Here is a 20,298-nt window from a genome sequence, read left to right as displayed (position 1 = left end):
AGGAAGGGGCCAAATAATTTTCATAATCACTACTTACTAGTGCATCTCAATAAATTAGAATATCATCAAAAAGTTATTTTTTTTACTACTTCAACTGAAAAAGTGAAACACATATTATATTGAGTCATTATAGAGTGAACTTTTTCAAGTGATTATTTCTGTTAATGTTAATGATTATGGTTTACAGCCAAGGAAAACCCAAAAGTCATTATCTCAGAAAATTAGAATATTATATAAGACCAACTGTAGAAAAAAAATGCTTTAACACAGAAATGTTGGCCAAATGAAAAGTATGTCCAGTAAATGCCCTCAATACTTGGTCAGGGCTCCTTCTGCATGAATGACGGAATCAATGCGGCAATGTGGCATGGAGGCGATCAGCCTGTGCACTACAGAGGTGTTATGGAAGCCCCGGTTGTATGATAGCAGCCTTCAGCTTGTCTGTATTGTTGGGTCTGGTGTCTCATATTCCTCTTGACAATACTCCATAGATTCTTGCTGTCCAATCAAGCAAGCACAGTGATACTGTGGTTATTAAACCAGGTCTTGGTACTTTTGGCAGTGTGGACAGGTGCCAAGTCCTGTTGGAAAATGAAAATTCCATCTCCAAAACGCTTGTTGGCAGAGGGAAGTATGAAGTGCTCTAGAATTTCCTGGTAGACAGCTGCGCTGACTTTGTTCTTGATAAAACACAGTGGACCTACACCAGCAGATGACATGGCTACCCAAACCATCACTGATTGCTGAAACTTCACACCTCAAGCAGCTTGGATTGTGTACAGCACCTCCACTCTTTCTCCAGACTCTGAGACTGTGATTTCCAATTGAAATGCAAAATTTACTTTAATCTGAAAACCTCACCCTTCACCATTGAGCAACAGTTCATAACTTTTTGATGATATTCTAATTTATTGAGATGCACTAGTGTATAGAGATTGTTTTTTTTAAAAAAAAAATTATATATATATGTTCTGTGAATGATTTAAATGCTTATAATTTTTACCTCTACTTCTCCAGTAAGGTCTTTGTACTTGTCTCTGATAACAGGTAAAGTAGATTTCTCAGTAACTGTGTGAGAACGGTCTCTGAAAGGTTGATCTATAGCAGGGGGGATTCGATTTATTTCTTTATCTCCCAGGCTATGGCTCCTCTTATGAGATCCTGTAAAGATGTATAGCAGAACAATTTAACAACCAAATGGGGAGATTTTGTGGTCATAAACAAGATATCCTCTTATGAGCAATCAATTGAATTTTACCATTTAGACCATTTTCATATTAATTATTTAAATAAGGGAATAGTTCTTTCATGTAAGCTATTTTTATTTATTATTGATATTAATTATTATTACTCTAAGAAGTGTAGAGGGAATCTTCCAATATTTCACAATTTTACTCCTGGTGATAGAAAGGGTAATGTGTCTCATTAGGGAGAGACAGTATAGGGATTTATGATACAGGAATGCCCTGCTAAACATTCTGGGTAAGGAAAAAGCAAATAAGATCTCATTGGGGTAAAAGAGGAACTTGCTCCTAACACCACCTTTTGGAAGGTAGCTCCCCATACATTAATAAATTTATTTATTTTTTAACCTAGAAATAGTAGCAAAGCCAGAGTGACTTCTCCAAATGTCAGTACCATGTCCTCCATCCACGGAAGCTGTTTTGAGGTTGTTGCCTTTTATCAGTGAAGACCTGGGTACTGCTGGCTATGTAAACATGGGTTATGCATAACATGGGTTATGCTCAACGCGCAAGTTCCTCTTTTCCACCAATAAGGTCAAATTTGCATATTCATTACCCAGAATTCAGAGCAGACATGCATGGTCTAATAAATCTCTGTACTGTCTCTCCCTAATGAGAAGCATTACTCCTAACCTACATCTAGACCTCTCAAGTTCCTTTTTTCACCAATGAGTTCTTATTTGCATATTCCTTACTCCTGTTGGCAATTATGGATTGTCACTAGTCTATATTCCAACGAAAATGAGTCAACAAGCATTACAACAACAAACAAATACAACAAAGATTGTTTAGGACAGTAGCGCATGAGCCACAGTCTATCAGCACATAATATACTTTGGATATCTCAATGAGCCGAGGTGAAGCACAATTTATCTTAGAGAGGAGAAAACATTTATGTTTGGTGGTTGTATATTATTCAGAGCATGTCTATTATGTAGGTATTCCTAAAAACAAACAAAACAAAAATAAAGCTTGTAAGGGATGTTGAGTTCTTTCAATGACAGAAAATTTAAGATCATAAATATACTTCAAAATGTCCTTTGTTTCCAAGCATTAAGATTTAAAGTTTTCATTTTTTTAAAAAAAAACCAAACAAAAAAAAACAAAAACCTCAAATAGAGTTTTCATATTGATGACCCAAACCCCATAGTGGTTCTGGAAGTCTCCAGGCACTGCATATTGGGGTAGTGGACATGAAGTATGCACAGAGGCTGCTCCTATTTAAGTAATAAAGTAATAATAAAGTGGTGCGGCAAATTGCAGAGCTGTTATTACTGAAAGAAAAGAAACCTGTGCAAGCTCCCATCTACTGTGCCAGGTTCCAGTGCCTAGAAGAGCTTATCTGTGTGGGGTCCTGGTATTAAACCCCCACAGATCACATACTGATGACCTATCCTGAGGATTGGTCATTAATATGAAAACTCCATTTGGGGCCAGAAAACCCCTTTAAGCTAGGGCTTGGTACTCGAGTATAAGCCGATTTTTTCAGCACAGTTTTTGTGCTTAAAAAGTGCTCCTCGGCTTATATTCGGGTCATTACGGTAATTTTCTGCTAGCAGGCCAGGATAGCAGACCCCGCCCCCCCCCCCCCCCCCACTCCATCACACGCCGGGTGACGTGGCCACGTAAGCTCAGGCCCGCACCCGGCGTGTGTCTGCTTCCTGGCCTGCTAGCAGAAGTACCGTAAGTACTTCTGCAGCTCTTAATGTACAGCATCGTCGCGCTCCTAGTAGGAGCGCGGCGATGCTTTGAGCCCCGGCACCCGCCCCGTCCGGATGCCGGGTCTGTAAATGTAATGGCGCCGCTCTGCAGAGCGGTCGCCATAGAAACCGGCACCTCCGCTGTAATGCTTACAACAGAGATGCTGAAGCTTATGCCTGCGATCTCTGATTGTAGGCATAAGCTGTGGCATCTCTGCTGTAAGCGTTACAGCGGAGGTGCCCTCCGGAGATGTCCTCCCCCCTTAGGCCTGCCCCATACCTTTAAAGATGCAGGCCGGCTCCTGCGCAGCGAGCTCGCAGTAACCGACCTGTTCCCACGACAGCCGGGAGCCTAATGAAGGCTCCCAGGCCTGTCAATGCTATATTACTATTACGGCTGGTCTATGATCAGCCGTAATAGTAATGTAGAGAATCTCCCATAGACGGCAATACACTTGTATTGCCGTCTATGGGACTTGCAATCAAATGACTGCAGGTTCAAATCCCCCAAGGGGGGCTAAAAAAATTGTAAAAAAAAATAAAAATAAAAAATAAATTATATATATATATATATATATATATATATATATATATATATATATATAATAAAAAATTAAATAAATAAAAGTTCTAAATCACTCCTTTCCCTATAATTCATATAAAGGCGGGTTCACACCAGCACCTGATCTCAGTTATGCAGGTTTCCGTTTTCTGTCGGGAGAGGACAGAAACCGACATTCAGTGTCTGTTGGTGAGTGTCTTCTACTGCCCATGGCGAAACCGTTATGCATAACAGAGATTGGGCGCTAGTGTGAACCTGCCCTCAAAGTAGAAAATGACTGTGACACACATACACATTAGATATCTCTGTGTCTGAAAGTGCCCAGTCTACTGAATATAGGGGATCTGCAGTGCTCCTATTCCGTCAGGAAGGGGTTAATAGGAGCATTGCAGATACCCTATATTCAGCCAGGCTGAATTCCAAGTGGGGGTAAAAAACCCAGTCCTCAAGCTCAGGGAAGGGGCAGACAGACAACCAAAACACCCCCTCCCCTTCCCCAGCACCTACTGCACCCAAGAACTCGGCCATTTTAATTTTTAAAATTTTCCAGCAGCTGCTGCATTTCCCCCCTAGGCTTATACTCGAGTCAATAAGTTTTCCCAGTTTTTTGTGGTAAAATTAGGGGGGTCGGCTTATATTCGGGTCGGCTTATACTCGAGTATATACGGTACATAATTATTTTTTAATTTGTAGATAATTAAAAGTAATACATTTTTGCAAATATAAGTAATTAAACATTTTGCAGTTTTAAAGATTTTCTCTACATATCTTGTGGTCACAGTCTTGTGGTCTTGATCGGTTGCCATTAGATACCATGAATGCAGGAACTTTCTAAGGTCAGAAAATCAGCCATGATTTCTTTATTGTGGCCGGGATATCTTCTCATACATGTAGTGTCCCTGCCTGATAACCCGGGTACAATAAGAAAGTCATAGCTGGGTTCCTGACAAGTCCCAGACCATAGAAAGTCTCTGCATTAGTGGTCGTATCCATGGCAACCAATCAAGACAACAGACTGTCACCACTAAGAAAGTTAGAGAAAATCTTTAAAACTTTGCAGAATTTTTAATTACTTATATTTGCAAAAATGTTTATCTTTTAATTATCTACAAATATAGATATGATTATGTACATGGGAATACACCTTTAAGGATGCAGGGTAGTTTGTACGTTAATGCTGGGTGAGTTTTTGTTTTTTTTCATATTTGCCCTCCCAGTCTTCCAAAATTCATGACTTTTATTTTTTATTTTCCTGTCACTATAGCTATGTGAGGGCTTATTCTTTGCGTGAAGAATTGTACTTTCATATTCCATCATTTTGGGGTACATAAAACTTTGATTAGCTTTCATTTGCTTTTGGGGGTCCAACACAATTCTATCAATTTTTTGCATTTTGTTTTTACAGTGTTCATGCTGCATTAAAAAGGACATGGCGACTTTGCCCTACGGGTCATTATGATTACAACAATACCAGATTTATATTGGTTTTTATTGCGTTTTACCACTTTTCACAAATAAAACATCACTTTTTGAAAATGAATGAATTTCCTGGGGTCACCGTAATCTGACACCTATAACACTTTTTTTTTACTGTGTTGTAGTTTTAATTGGTGTCCATATTTGGTATGAATAACTTTTTGATCACTTTTTATTGTTAATTTTATGTGGAAGCAAAGTGACCAAAATACGCTTACTTGTATGTTTTTTGTTTTTTCACTTTTTTTTACAAGGGGACTTGAAGCTGGGATCTCAGATTCCCAGTGCAATATCCTGCAATTCATAGTATTATTGAATATTGCACATTAGTTCCTATGGCAACAATGCATAGGCAGTCTGGAGTTCGTGACCTCCTGGCAGTCATGCCAACCCCTTGGAACCCACAATCTTAGGGGGGGGGGGGGGGGGGGGGAGGGGGTATATAAGATCTTGCCTTGGAACCCCTGAATCCATGTTCACTGATCCACAGCCAAGAGCAGGAAGGAATGCCACAAACATAGCTCCTGTGCCCAGGGGATTACAGCTCTGTACTATTACGGCACTGAGCGCTAAAAATATGCTCATCAGACATAATAGTACAATGCAGAGCTGGAAGGGGTTAAACTTGGTCAAAATGATATAATAATTAGTTGGAAGACTGAAATATGAAATGTTAAATGGTCACTTTTCAGACAACTTAATAGATTATGTGATTCTGGATCAAAATGTAATGAACTTTATTTTGAAAACAACCTCCTGCCACAAAGTATCTACCTCATTCCTAATTTACTGTTCGATCTGTCACTGGGGTAGATCAGTCTTTAGATATCAAGAAGTCCCATATTCAGAGCCTTTCCACCCAACTGAAGTAAATGTTTAAAAGAAGAGACTTCCTTGGATTAGAAAGAACCAGCAGAATATCCTCTGAAAAAAAGGCCTAAATTGTGATTTATGGGATCTAATTTAATACCTAGAGTGTAACTCTTATGCTCCTAACTAAGGGATCCATAGCAAGAGCAAAAATTAAAGGGGATAAGGGACATCCTTGTCCAGCGCAGTTTTAATAATGAGATGATGAAGCAAGACTCCTGAGGATAATACCTTACTAGAAGAAACCGCATATAATGCAGATATAGCTTTGTAAATATTACCAGAAAAGCTAAAATTTTATAAGGATATTCTGCAAGTAATCACAATCTTATTGCTCAAATGCCTTAATATATAGAATTAAATTCAAATTAGTGATTTCTGTCAGGAGCCGAAGATACATTAGAAAGGTTCAGGACCCGGGACACTTGAGGAAAGCTAGCAAAAACATAGTTTACACATTATGTATAACATAATTACTCCAAGTACCTACCATGTAGAGTTAGTCTTCAAAGAGGGATGAAATTGCATTTACATAATGAAAGAAATTAATGTTATCTGTTATATCCCACAGTACTCCAACATAGATGCTCTGATGGTCCGCAGTCATAGTTTGTCTTGCAGCAGCAATGAAGTCTAGCCATGTAACCACTACAAATAATGGCATCAGCAGTCTTGTGCCATACACCACTGGCAGGCTGGCAGCAGTGTTCACACGGACACAGGGATGTCATCACAGAAGTGCTGGGAATCGCTGGACTGGAGGGACAGTACAGGTCCTTTTATACCATTACATCCCTCTGGTCACATTTTTAGGATTTCAGAAAACCTCTGGTCCAACACAGATCCTGAGCTTACCTTATTTCATACTAAAAGCTGCATATAGAATTCTAGTTACTACTTATATGAAATGATATCCAATTTTACATATAATATGGTGCAGAACCTAAATACTCATGTCCAAACAGTAGACATTCATATAAAACACAAACAAGTATGAATCTCACGTACCTTGAGCACAAAGATCCAAAGTTTCAAGCTCTGTCTTAATCATTTCTTCACTTGATTTCATTTTTCCTTGAGAGGTGGCCAAAAGAAAGTCAAATTTACTTATTTTTGGTTTTTCACTTTGGAATTCCCCAAAATCATCATTTCGAAGCTGTGGCGGAACAGTAGGCTCTGAAGTGGTAATGGTGTCGGCATTATGTCCTAATGCAACTGAAGACATATTGAGATTTCTCAGTGTGTCGTCATTAACCTTTTCTGTATGCCCATGGGAGTTTTCAACATCATGTAAGCCATCTTCGGAAACTTGGATATCACTAGAAAAGGTGGTTACTTTTGATATGGTTGTCAGAGTGAGATTTTCAGTGCTTCCAAAGGAGGTTTCCTTTTTTGCAAACAAAGCTGTAGAAGAGCCTGTACCGTGACCAGGGCTGAAAAAAAAGTCAGGCTGTTTTTTGGTAGCGTGTACGTTGTCCTTCTCTGACCAGTCAGAAATTGTCAAACTGCTTAGTAGGGAGCAATTGTTGTCATTGGAGCCTTTAAAATCATCTACATGCAAAATGACAAAGAACAACCAATATGTAGAATACTGATAATATATACATATAAAAAAGCATTACCCTGTAGTGATAGAAACACCACAGTAACATACATATTTGCATATGCCTTCCAATACTTATTATGTGGACACTTAAAAGTACACAGAATTTAAAGTTATAAAATAGCAGTTTCTATTACAGATGAGAGGACTGAATGGATCTTGGAATAATAAAAATTTTATAAAGCAAACTCACCTTTATATACCAATTTACAGTTTATACATAGCCTAAATATACTAATAACCTTAAGGCTAAGGCCCTACAGGACATCCTGCAGCAAAAAAGCGCTGCAGGGAAAACCGCGGCAGCAACGCATCGTGGTTCTTCCCGCAACGCTTTAGACAAAGTTTGCTGGCATTTATGTAGGTTTATTTGACATGCTGCAATTTCGAAAACCGGTTTTGGAAATCGCGGTGTATCCACATAGCGATTTTTACTGCAAAGTGGGCATGCGACTCGCTAGAATCCCATCCACTTTGCCCTGAATGTAAAACGCCGCAATTTTTCCTGCAGTGTTTCTGCCATGGGCAAAGTGCTGCATTTGTGTCCCGTGGGGCCCCGGTCTAAAGGGGTTATCCAGCTTCCAAAAATTCAGTGCAAATACATCCACAGCAGTGCTAAAAATCCCTCGTGCACCCTTTGCTTGGCTTTATTTTACTTGCTGCTCCTTGTATCACTGTAATTTACATGAAATGACTCTGTGGACAAACTACATTTTCTATTAATCTGCCTGTTCTAACTCTGTGTACCCTTCTCTGCTACAGGGTCTGTTTTGTATCTCACTTTTTCAGCAAGTGTTGCATTGCTCTCCTCCTCATACCTGACCAGGCAAATAATGAATGGCTTAAATATGACCTTTCACATTTCAAGCAGGCAGTGTGGGGCAGAGGGAGCGTTCCTTACCACCCATCAGAAATGCTGCACTGTAACAGTACCAATATCTCCAGCCCCCTGGGTGTGCAAGCTACTATGAATTCAGCTTTCCAGTGGTGTATAAAACCCGCAAGTACCAGAGACATTGAAAGGTCCTCTTTAAAGGAGCAAGGTGGTCACATTCTATTGTGACGTTTCATTTGCTGGCTGAACGTGTGTGTGTGTGTGTGTGTGTATTTTTATTGATGCATCCTGTTACTTGGCCCATTTTTTATTTTTATTTTTTAATAAAACTGGATAACCCCTTTAAAGTAAGTATTTGCTTTTAGAATTTGTTTGTAGCTCTGCTCTCATATATGGTTTTGCAGATTTTCACATTTGGACATTTATCTAGTTATAACCTGATGTAGAAACTACACGCTCACAATGAAATGCTTCAGGATGCATTGGATATACTGACACACTTTGCAAATATGACTATTATTCTGCATTGCAGCTCTTTAAGCAAACTGCATATTCACATGCAAATTAGTTGCAAATGGCTTTCAGGGCATATTTTATCTTCTCTGGGCTTCGCTCTGCGTTGTAGATTACCTCCCCTAACTACTGCCAGCACAATCCAATCTACATTGATTGACAGATCTTCCGTGTGGAGAGCTGGGTGGAAGTTAGGGAAAGTAATGTACAGCACAGAGCAAAGCCTGGAGAGGATAAGAAACTTATCTTGACAAAACTGCAAGTCAGAGTTATATTTAAAACGTGTGTAAAAACCACTTAAGGAACTGTGACTACAATTTTCAGACACTGTTTAAAAGGAGTATTGCAGAATATCGGTTTTTATTGACCTATCTTTAAGATGGCCCATAAATATCTAATATTCAGAGTGGCCAACAGCCTGCCGCCTCACCATTTAGTTGTATGGGGCAGCTTCCAATTCCCGTACTGAAGTTCAGACTTCAAGCACAGGCTATAAAAGCCATAATCTGGACAATGCTTTTAAGGAAGTTCTACATGATAAAGGATTAGATCTTTGTGACTTATTGACACATGATTCAGGGATTGACAAAGGAGTGGCATAAAGAAGCCCCAAATGTAGCTTGGACCATGTGACAAATCTGGGTCAAATTCTGCCTGGTCTGCTTTTGAGTTGTATTAATTTATGCAATATTAAGGCACCGCTAACGCAAAAGAATTTAGATAGGAATTTGAGACAGACAGTCTTCCACCTTGGACTCCAACTTCCAGCCCTATGTAACTTGCAGTATAAAGTCAGAGCAGAGCTTCAGCTTTCCGCTCTGGGTTTACTTGTTGATTAGCCTCAATACAATAGGGCTAATCCGCAGAAGTCTCAGGCCAGAGGTTCTGAGACTGAATCAGCCATAGAATCCACAGCCAGATCGAAAATCAAGCAAATGTATATTTGCCTATAATCACTGAGACAATCATGTGACCACCCCAGGCATATTTTCAGATTTTACGGTGACATTCCGTTTTCCTGTTTCTGTCAACGATACATTACAGCAGACATCAAGAAGGGGAGCCGTCTGACCCCCAGAAGGAAGTGATCTCTCCTGCCCATAAAGATCCAGACAGGAATGCAGGCAAGTATGATGAGGGAGGTCGTATCTGTGACTGAAATGGGTAGATGAAACGTCACCGGAAAGTCTGAAAATTTGCCTGAGCCTCAGCGATATAGGCAAATAAACATTTTTGGTAAAGTATGTTAGAAGTTAGGCGGTATAATCCGTGCAGGCACAGATTGTGGACATTGCAGTCAGGTCTCTGGGGTAAAATACAGCAGAGACCCGTTGGCTACGGTTTCTGAATGCCAATCATATTTAAGGACCCAACAGGCCATATTCAACCTTCAGGAAAGTATTAAAGTGGTTATCTAGTTTCTAAGATTGATTGCCTATTCTTAGCATAAGGATCAATATTAGATCTCTGGGGGTCCAACATCTGGGATCCCCGGTTTTGATGTACCTCCTCACTCGATATAAAAACTGTGGTGGGACTCCCACAATCTAATATTGATGGCCTATCCTAATGATCTTAGAAACCGGAAAATCCCTTTAAGGAAAATCTCCAAAAACAATGTTTGCATTCACTATAGTTTTATATCCTGTACATTTCAATCTTTTTACTGTTGGTTCTATATTATCCACTTCATTCTGGTCCTCAGCAGAGCAACTAACCAGCTGTCTACACACAAGATGCTATGTCTTTTAGGGAGTCTTATTACTAGTTACATGAAGCCGCTGCTAAGAAAATCACCTTCACTACCATTTACAATCATATATGAGCTAGAGGAAATTTTGTGGGGGTGCTTCTCTAACTATTGAGTGACAGCTGCAGACCACAAGACTGCATGAACCTTTCTTATTACAATAAGTAGGCAAGAGGGCCATGGCCCTAACATTTTCTTCTGGCACAGATTATAATTTTTGTCTGGAAACTGGCATAAATTGAAGTCTAAGTCAACTTCTCACTGTGGTGGGTTTCAGTTTCTGGGGCTACAAAGAGTCTCTATGTAGCCAAGGTCCTAAAGATTCAGATAGCCTAGTTAGTAAAGTTTTCTGGCAAGAAACAAAACTAAGTCTGAAAATGTAAAATGGCTGTACTAAAGAACAGTGCAATAGTGTGCTATAGACACCTTAAGGTAGGACACATGGATTAGTATAGTCTGCAAATTTTTCTCATGTTACTTTTCACAAGTAGAATGGGAACACAGCTGTATAAACACATATCTGTGATGGCAGTGGTGACAGGTATCTTCTATATACACACACACTCTCTCTCTCTAAACATCAGGTCATGAATACTTTGGGTGAACATGTATTCTCTGCCCATAACAAGTGACTAAACACCAGTAGATCACCTTTACACAGGACAATGATCCTTAACAACTGTTAAGACAAACATTACCCTTTGTAAACGTTTTTATTCATATAAATGCATGTGTGGTTTCTTCTACACCAACAAAAATTACCATTGCTAATCAAAAATGGAACAAAAGTGTGAGTAAAAGAAATGCATGGGGTAATGAGAGTTGCAATAGTACCCTTAAAATTGCAAAATGTATGAGACATTTCTGATCGTTGGGGTCCCAACACAGGTACCTTTGCTTGAATAAAAAGCCTTCCAGACTGCTGAAGAGAAATTGAGCGCTAATCAATCTTCAATAGTCTTATATGGATTGGAGCGTCAGGTAGCTCCATTAATGGAAATAATGTGGGGCCCAGATGAAGACACTACAGTGAGTTGTTATTGTGGGAATCTCTCTTTAAAAAGGGGATGTCCCATTACAGACACACATGACCAGCACTCCATTCACTTCTGTGGGGCTGCTGTTTGCAACCCTGAGGATAGTGGGTAAATGTCTGTAAATGGGTTCTCCTCTTTAATGCTAAAGACCCATGTTGCAAAAAGCTTTATTTTATTTTTTATTTTTTTTTAAGTCAAAGCCATGAGTGAATTTAGCCCCAGGATCTGCAACAACAAAATTAAACAGCTTTTCTGCAGCATGTAACCTAAAGGCAGTACTTTCTTGTCAGAACCAATTACCTTACAGCAGGGGTAGGGAACGTACGGCTCTCCAGCTGTTGCAAAACTACAACTCCCAGCATGCATACTCGCTCTGCTGTTCTTGGAACTCTCATGGAAGTGAATGGAGCATGTTGGGAGTAGTAGTTTCACAGCAGCTGGAGAGCCGAAGGTTCCCTACCCCTGCCTTACAGTAACAACTATATAAAATCTACCTTTAATTAGGGGACAAAATAAGGTCATTTAACATAACTTAGCAAACAACCAACAATCAAAACAAGAAACCAAGTGCAGAGTTCATGCACACAGGTGTAATAAAAGAGGAGTTTTCACATCCTCAGGGCACATGTAGTGTAATACAGCGCTAACAGCCAACAGTGCACTGAATTCGGCTTTCCCTTTCCGTGCCCCCGCTGAAGAACTGTGCCGTTACCGTAGCTCTTCAGTGTCAGAAAGGTGTTTCTGACAGTCTGTCAGGAACGCCCCTCACAGTAGCGTTGATTGCGCAGTACTGTGAGAGGGGGCGTTTTTTACCGCCCAGCAATGACGCGACATGTACTGATGATGATACGGCATTCCTCACCGCTCAGCGTCATGGCTGTGTGGTAAGAAACGCCCCCTCTCATAGTACAGCGCAATAGACGCTACTGTGAGGAGGGGCGTTCCTGACAGACTGTCAGAAACACCCTTCTGACACTGAAGAGCTACGGTAACGGTACAGATAGTTCTTCGGCGGAGACACAGAACGGAAAAGCCGATCGTGCGCGGAGTTCAGCGCACTGTCAGCTTTCTAGCAGTGTATTACACCGCATGTGCCCTAGCGACGTGAAAGGTCCTCTTTAAGGTTCCAAACTATTGGGATGTAAGGACGCTGAAATACAAGCAAGAAGATTGTCACAAAAGACTGTCACTGTTATAGCAAGTCTTGAAGCGGTCGTGTGTACAAGAGGAATAAACAGTATTCTTATCTAATAAAAATGGAGAAAAACAGAAGATTCGATTCAATATCACCTTCATTCAGAGGCAGCAGCTGAACCATGTGGGACAGTAGAGATGAGGAGTACAGAACAGTAGTGAAGGGACTAAAAAAAGTTTGGGATGATCTAAACATTTCCTGTCATCTGCAGCAGTGTTCCACTCAGTAAACTGTTTTGAACAGAATGTAATCTGTTATTCAATTCAGCAATTGGAGACCAAGGTGCATTCAGCAGAGATTTCAGATTTAGGCCGGGGCCCCACGGGATGGAAACGTCGCAAATTTGCCCAGAGGGAAAAATCGTGGCATTTTACAGTACAGGCAAAAAGTGGATGGGATTCTAGCAAATTCCACGCAGTGGTAAAAACCACTGTGCGGACATGCCGAGATTCCCAAATCCTACGTGGTTTTGGAAATCGCAGCATGTCAATTATACCTATGGAAACGCAGGTGGTTTTCCCATAGGTATAACTGCAACAGAAAGTCCGTGGAAGAAGACTCCGTGGACTGTTTAACGTGCTACAGAAAGAACTGCGATGCGTTCCTGCCGTACTTTATTTGCTGCGGGATGTCCAGTGGGGCCTTAACTTCAAAGAGGATCTTTCACCAGCTCCACTAATTCAAGTTCTTAGCATCTGTTAATAGGCATTGCTACAAATGCACAGTTGGAATTTTTTCTCTAGGCCTCATAGTTCCTGAGCAACAAGCGCAGGTAGTTTTGGTGCCTGATGTGCCATTTAATCTCTGATGTCAGGAGGAGTCAGGCAGGGAGGTGCAATTCAGAGATTCAATCAGAGGCAGCCAGTGTCAGAGCTCAGAGTCACACCCCTTGTCTGCTCCTGCATCACAGAATCCTCTGACAGTTTTGGTGCTGATATGCTATTTAGGCTCAGTACTAACAGCACTGATTGCTCGGGAAAGGAGGGAGCTAAAGACAAAATTGCAAGTGTGCCAAATTCAGTGAAACTGTGCTTATTAACAGATATTAAGAACTGGAGTTGGTAGAAATAGTGGAAGTTCCACTTCAAGAGCACTCCAGGCAATTATTTTTGTTCTCCACCCCTGCACCCCTCACCTGTTTGTGTGTCACTTTCCAGGCATCTTTCATGTATACTGACCTCATATCCCTACAATCCAGCTTCTCCACACTTCTGAACTGACTCCATCCTGACTTTTACATTTTTTTTTTCTCTCTGTGCTGTAGCATCAATCCCATGATGCCTCAGCAGAACATAACATGGGCACCTATAGGATTGCACCATCACTGCTGCTGAGGAACAGAAGAATTATCCTTTTCCTAACATACTTTCCCAAACAATCAAAGAGAACAAAAATATACAGTCAGAAAGGCTCCTCCATTATAGGTATAGGACACATCTGTCACATCAGCAGTAGCTAGTGATAGCAGATATTGTCCACGCCATGTACAACCAGTGTGGTACAATCCATACTGTCTGAATCAGAGAGAGGTCTGTTGCCTAAGAGATGGAGACTGCCTTAAGAGAAGAGAAAGCCATGTTATAATCAGGTGGTCATCCCGAGATCATATGACCCAAAAGGGTAGAAGACGATCCTGAGTTTTCAGATAGAAAGGAATAACTAAATAAAGGTAATACTAACGCTAGAGTCACACTAGCCTTTGGATTTCCGTTCTTTGCTTCGACTTAGGGACCCGAAAAATGGAAAACCCATCTACTTAAAGACTGGTTATCCACGGACCCCACGGACTGTAATTGTCCTCCAAGTTTGAGACAAAAGTCCTGCTTGTAGGATTTTTCTGTCTGTATATTTTAAGCAGAATGGGGGAGGAAATCCCCAAACAGTCACCCAATGCTGTTGTGACCCCGCAGCCTCAGTTAAATATATTGTGGGAATCGGTACAGAATGAATTTAAAAAAAAACCAAAACCAAAAAAACCAAAAACAAGATTTCTCCATCCAGATCTCAAATGACATTCAACAAAAAAAAAAAAAAAAAAAAAAAAGACTCTTTAATAGATGACCAGTCCTTTGGATATACCATCAATGGCAGATCTGTAGGAGACTGTCTTGGCTCCCCAGTTGATCAGCTGATTGAAGGGGCTGAAGCTGGGCAAAAATTTATAACCTCTTATTACTAGGCACATTTCTGTACACTCGATAGTGGATCTGCTTGGTACTACACCTACCATTTATTTGAATGGGACAGAGCGCAGCTGCTATACACTGATGAACACACAGCCCCTTCAAACAGCTAAATGATGGAGGTGAATGCTGTGTTCACTCTATATACTAAGGTGTGTGGTCATATCATCGCAGTAACTCCCCAATTGCACCTTCTTTCAGTTATTCCTAGAAGGATTTCTGTGGTTAAGAAGGATCTCCTGTGGCACTTTCTGACAGCTGCTAGAACAGTCATTCCCCAGCTTTTTACAGAGCTCTACTGCCCAATCCCTGGTTGGGTTTCTACAGGAGCTTCTCCTTATAGGGAGAATGGAGGCCCTAAGGGCGGAGGATTCCCCTCATCCTTTCAAATTTGACACCCTTTGGTGGCCATGAGTGGAGTGTCAGAAAGCTGCTGAGGAATCTTTCTTCTCCTGATTCAGAGATACCTTCTTTCCCTTTCCTCTTAGGAGGTGGCTGTTCATACGGTCCTTCCCCTGTTGCCCCCGCCCGTATGTGTCGTCCCGTTTGTGTTTCCATTCTGTCTGTTTTTCATTAAAAGACATTTTTTAAGATCCCATAAACCTGGACCTTTCGGCCCTTTGTTCTACTCACTAGGCTGTTTATGTATTGTTTTCCAAAGCGTTAGGTGGGGTACTTGGTTAGCCTGTTCTATAGAGGAGAGGCCTGCATGCCTTCGCACCATTCATTCGTTTACATGGTTCTTGTCCTTTTTCTATTGCATCTGCAAATCTTTAACATCGATTAAACATAAATGATAAAGGTGGCCATAGTCAAACCAGCCACTCATCTGATATGGACAATCTATCTTAGGGACAGATAAATAGGTTTCACATGACATATTGTTTAACTGCATGCTAGTATCATTTGGATTAAGGTACAGGGCACAATGATTGACTCAGTAATGGCTTTTCCTATATAAACAGGCTGTTCACACATTGTAGTCATGTGGCTTTGCAAAAAATCTTAGTGCAACAGACTGAAATATGTGATCACAGTCTAAAAGTCGCAGAAAGAATAAAAAGACTCCAGGTAGCATAACATCTATAGCAATTTATTTATAAGCCAGAAAGAAATACACACAAGAGAACAGAATTCAGAAGTGGATGCAATGGAGGAACCAAAGCTCCTCCAATACCACACTATCAGATAATAGCAACTGTAGTGAACAAAATTCACCAGTGTTATTTTTCAGAAACAGTAATAAATATAGATATATCAGAAAGGTTGAAAAACTCAGGAGAGCTACACATGGGTACAAAAGTCTCTTCCCTCAAAAATAAATACAAGTGCATTAATGCCCTCATCGTTTTAGTGGTATAGGAACAAGGAAAACAGTTTAGCCCCTCTAACAGAAGAAAACACAGGACATTATTTAAATACATAAATACAATACAAAGCAATGGCATTTCCACCAATAAACAGCCCATGAAACAGAGTTCACTACAGGGCAAGAAATATACAAGTCATGGCAATTCATAGTTTAACCATTCATAATCCATGAGAATTCCAAAACGCCGCTAAACAAATAGAAAGGGAAAAGAAAAAAAAAAAATAAAGTTCACAATGTATGGGCAAATGCACCATAAACAAAATTAATAAATGAATAACAACCAAACAAGCAACAAAAAAAAAATCAAAACAAAAACAAAAAAAATCCCACAAAACACACACGAAAGACCAGGATTTAAAAAATAAAAATAGAGGAGAAACTTCAAAAGGCAAACATGGGGTTACAGTGCATACACAGATGGCATACAATTCACCATTTACATGCCTCTTTAGCTCTGGGCAGCTTATTTTTATGCCAGTGGTAGGACTTTTGGCTTGAAACCGTAGGCAAACTGTTTCTGGTGGATCAAACGTTCATTAACTAGTGAATACCTGACCCACTGTTATTGGCAAAACGAATCCCCAGTTCTTTGCTGCAATACTGAATGTCACGTCACGTCCACATTTCAGCCTCATGTACTCGAATGGGGCAAAGCTTCTCGTTTATCTTTTCTAGATTGTTGGAAGGAAATCTCTCACCAATTATGAATGCAAGTATAGCAGAACACTGCAAATATTACAAATACTGCATATTAAAAATGTACATGGAAAACCGCCAACTTTTAAACAATCATAAGCTGGATAGAATTTTTACACCTAGCCATTGTTGACGTTTACCATTGATTTAGAGAGTTTTATATAAAAGTTCTAACTGTCATCTTTGTTAAAGATTACGGACATCTTTGCGCTTAAGATTTTTTTCCCGTTCTATTGTTAGTTCATCTAACTGGATCTTTCGATTTTTAACATTTTGCTGACTAAGCAAATCGTTGACATAGATGTTGTACTGCTGCTTCCGTAATGCAGTTCCCATCAGTGTCAGCTCTCTTGGCTCTGCTCCTCCCTTATCACATCGTTTGGCTACATACACACAAATGTGGGCATCATAGTACATGGGAAAAAGGCAAGTATAGTGAGCCCAAGCCTCAAACGTACAGGAATAAGACCAGTTTTGCCCAAGATTATGGCTCCGTGATAATATAAAAGGTATGTATATTGTGCCATTAAAAAAAATAAAAAATAAAAAATTATGGGTCGGTATGCTAGCCATTACAAAATACACCTTAGAGAAAGCACAGGTTCGTTAGCATGGAGCATTAGAGAAAGAACTGTGAAAAGTGTTGAAGTTGTACTTGGTAGAATAGAGAAAGCTAATGGTTTTTGAAATCTCAGCATTTCTGCTGTAGATTCTTTTCTGCAATATGTGGATAGGATTAGCCAGAATCCCATTCACTTTGCAGGTACTGTAAAATGCAAAGTTTTTTGCTGCAGTTTTGGGAAAGGGCATTCTACTGGACTGGGGTATCAAAAGGTTAATGCCTGCATTTAGAAGAGAGGAAAGGTTATGACTAGAGATGAGCGAGTACTGTTCGGATCAGCCGATCCAAACAGCACGCTCGCATAGAAATGAATGGACGTAGCCGGCACGCGGGGAGTTAAGTGGACGGCCGCCGTCAAAGCGGAAGTGCATCCATTCATTTCTATGGAGCGTGCTGTTCGGATCGGCTGATCCAAACAGTACTCGCTCATCTCTAGTTATGACACCTGCCCTGCTTCTTAGGAGGAGCGACAAATTTAAAAGCACCAATATCCCCTTACTATTACGGCTGATGTCAGCAAGGATCCTAAGAGTAGCGTTTCAAATTTCTTTTGTAAATCAATAAAAACAGGTGAAGGAGAACATTTATTATGCATCTTATTTAATATATCTTAGGTGCGTCTACCTCCTCTTCTTCTGCTTGCTAAACTGTTCAACTCAGCTTAAACCAATCTTTGTATATGGGCTAGAGCTCACAGGTAAATCAAATCAGGTAACAATCTTTGGAGAGGGGAGGGTGTCTGAGCTTGAGGAGGCCAATCTGGAATTATTGCCATTGTACATGTTGTATTGTGCAATTTACTTAACAGGATGTGTTGTACTATATTTGCAAGATGCTGAATCTCACTAAACCAACCCACCAACCATTAACATGGAATAAGTCATCCTACTCAGAAAACACATAGGTACTTGGGATGCAACATTTCATGTGAAAGCCGCTCAACTGGAGGATATGGAGCCACCTGGTAGTCATATCTGTAGACCCTTGCTATGCACACATCATAATTTGTGTAAATTTATGTATTCTTAGGTATTACTTGATGTGCTGTATTGTTTGTAAGGAAATGTTAAAAAAATACATAAATAAAAAAATCAATAAATAAATACAAACAAAAATACAAATAAAAACAAAGAAAACCTTACAAGACTAAGTCTGGAAGTGAATTGAGAAGTTTAGTAGGCAGGAAGAGGACAAACATTTTCCACAAATAAGGGCTCGTTCACATCTGCGCCCGGGAGTCCGTTCTGCAGGTTTCCGTCTCCTGCGCAAAACAGGGCAGGAGACGGAAACCTGCCGGCATTTGAATGGGTTTGAAAAGTGTCCGGCCATGAGCGCCGGTGAGCGTTTTATGCCCTCCTCGGTGAAGCCTTTTTTTTTTTTTTTTCTTTAAAACGGACAGAGTCGGACATGCAGTACTCTGTCCGTTTAAAAAAAAAAAAAAAACGGTTTTGTCGCGGAGAGCATAAAATGCTCACCGGCGTTCACGGCCAGACTCAGCATCACAGGTTTCCGTCTTCTGCATGCAGAAGACGGAAACCTGAGAACAGAGTGCCGAACGCTGGTGTGAACCCAGCGTTAGAAACACTCGACCAACAAAAATAACTTAAAAAAAAAAAAAAAAGCTTAAAAGGGATTGTCCCATCTCAAGGATCCCATCTATACTGGTAGCTTATGTAAATTGAAGACTTTTTCTAAATATATTGCTTTAGAAATTCTGCTTTGTTCTCCTGCTATGTGATCTTATTCCTCCCATTGTTTACACTGTGTTGTTATAACCACAGACCAAGGAGATTGGACAAGTGACCTCACATAGGCAGGACAATCTGTTCAGGTGTTTACAGTTTTGCTGATAAAGTCTATGTAAACACACAATTAACAGTCTTTTCTGTACAAGAATCTGTATATTATCTCATCTGTATAAGTATTGAAAGACTTCTCCAGCCCATTTAGCAAGAGAGAGGGGGAGGGAGAAGAAATACAGGAAGTGAGATGAAAAGACTGCCTGCATCCTGGAAAGAGACTGAGATGGGAGAACCCATCCACACGGTTATAAAACTTGGCATGCAGTCATGTCTCAGACAGATATATGAAGGATTATAGGTGTGGTCTGTTTAGACATTTTAGGTCTTGGCACAAAAATGCTTCTCCCACTGCCTAGTAATAATAATAACAACAACAACGGCAGTTCTTAGAGGTGACCTCTTCGTGACAGAGGACTGCAAGCATTCCTCTATGTCGCACTCAGCCATTTTGTGTAGGTGACAGGCTTCATTTCAGGCCCCATGTTGCGAAAATTCAACTTTTTTTGTTGCAGTGTTTGCTGCATTTTTTAAGCCAAAACAAGAGTGGATATAAGTAATTTGATATATTTGCCATTCCTTTTGTAGCCATTCTTGACTTTGGCTCAGAAAATCACAGCAAAACCTGCAAAGAAAAATTGCTGCCTTTCCTGTGTGGCCTCAGCCTTAGAGTGCGTTGTTGGACAGCGAAGCAGGATCATCCTTTCCATCAGGACCAATTTTGGATTGAGTCAGAGGAAAAAGTTACTGACTCCAACTTCAAAATAAAATTATATAATAATAATATTTTGTATATTTAATTAAAAAGCTAGTCTAATTGATTATTTTTAGTTAGAGCTTC

General features: G+C 40.2%; 1 protein-coding gene across 3 annotated transcripts in view; it reads right to left on the bottom strand.

The window, feature by feature from the left end:
* SYNRG (synergin gamma) overlaps positions 1–20,298 on the bottom strand; it is a 102,336-nt gene that overhangs the window by 23,023 nt on the left and 59,015 nt on the right. For all 3 annotated transcript variants that reach the window (XM_075264248.1, XM_075264249.1, XM_075264250.1), the window contains exons 13-14: positions 6,861–7,403; positions 1,004–1,161 (exon numbers count right to left, since the gene is read on the bottom strand). In XM_075264248.1, coding sequence (XP_075120349.1) covers positions 1,004–1,161; positions 6,861–7,403 — 701 coding nt within the window. The remainder of the gene's footprint in view (positions 1–1,003; positions 1,162–6,860; positions 7,404–20,298) is intronic.

The sequence above is a fragment of the Leptodactylus fuscus genome, chromosome 2, assembly GCF_031893055.1.
Source record: "Leptodactylus fuscus isolate aLepFus1 chromosome 2, aLepFus1.hap2, whole genome shotgun sequence".
Taxonomy (NCBI): Eukaryota; Metazoa; Chordata; class Amphibia; order Anura; family Leptodactylidae; genus Leptodactylus; species Leptodactylus fuscus.
Note: the sequence above shows the minus strand (reverse complement) of the source record. Positions and strands in the feature narration are given on the sequence as shown.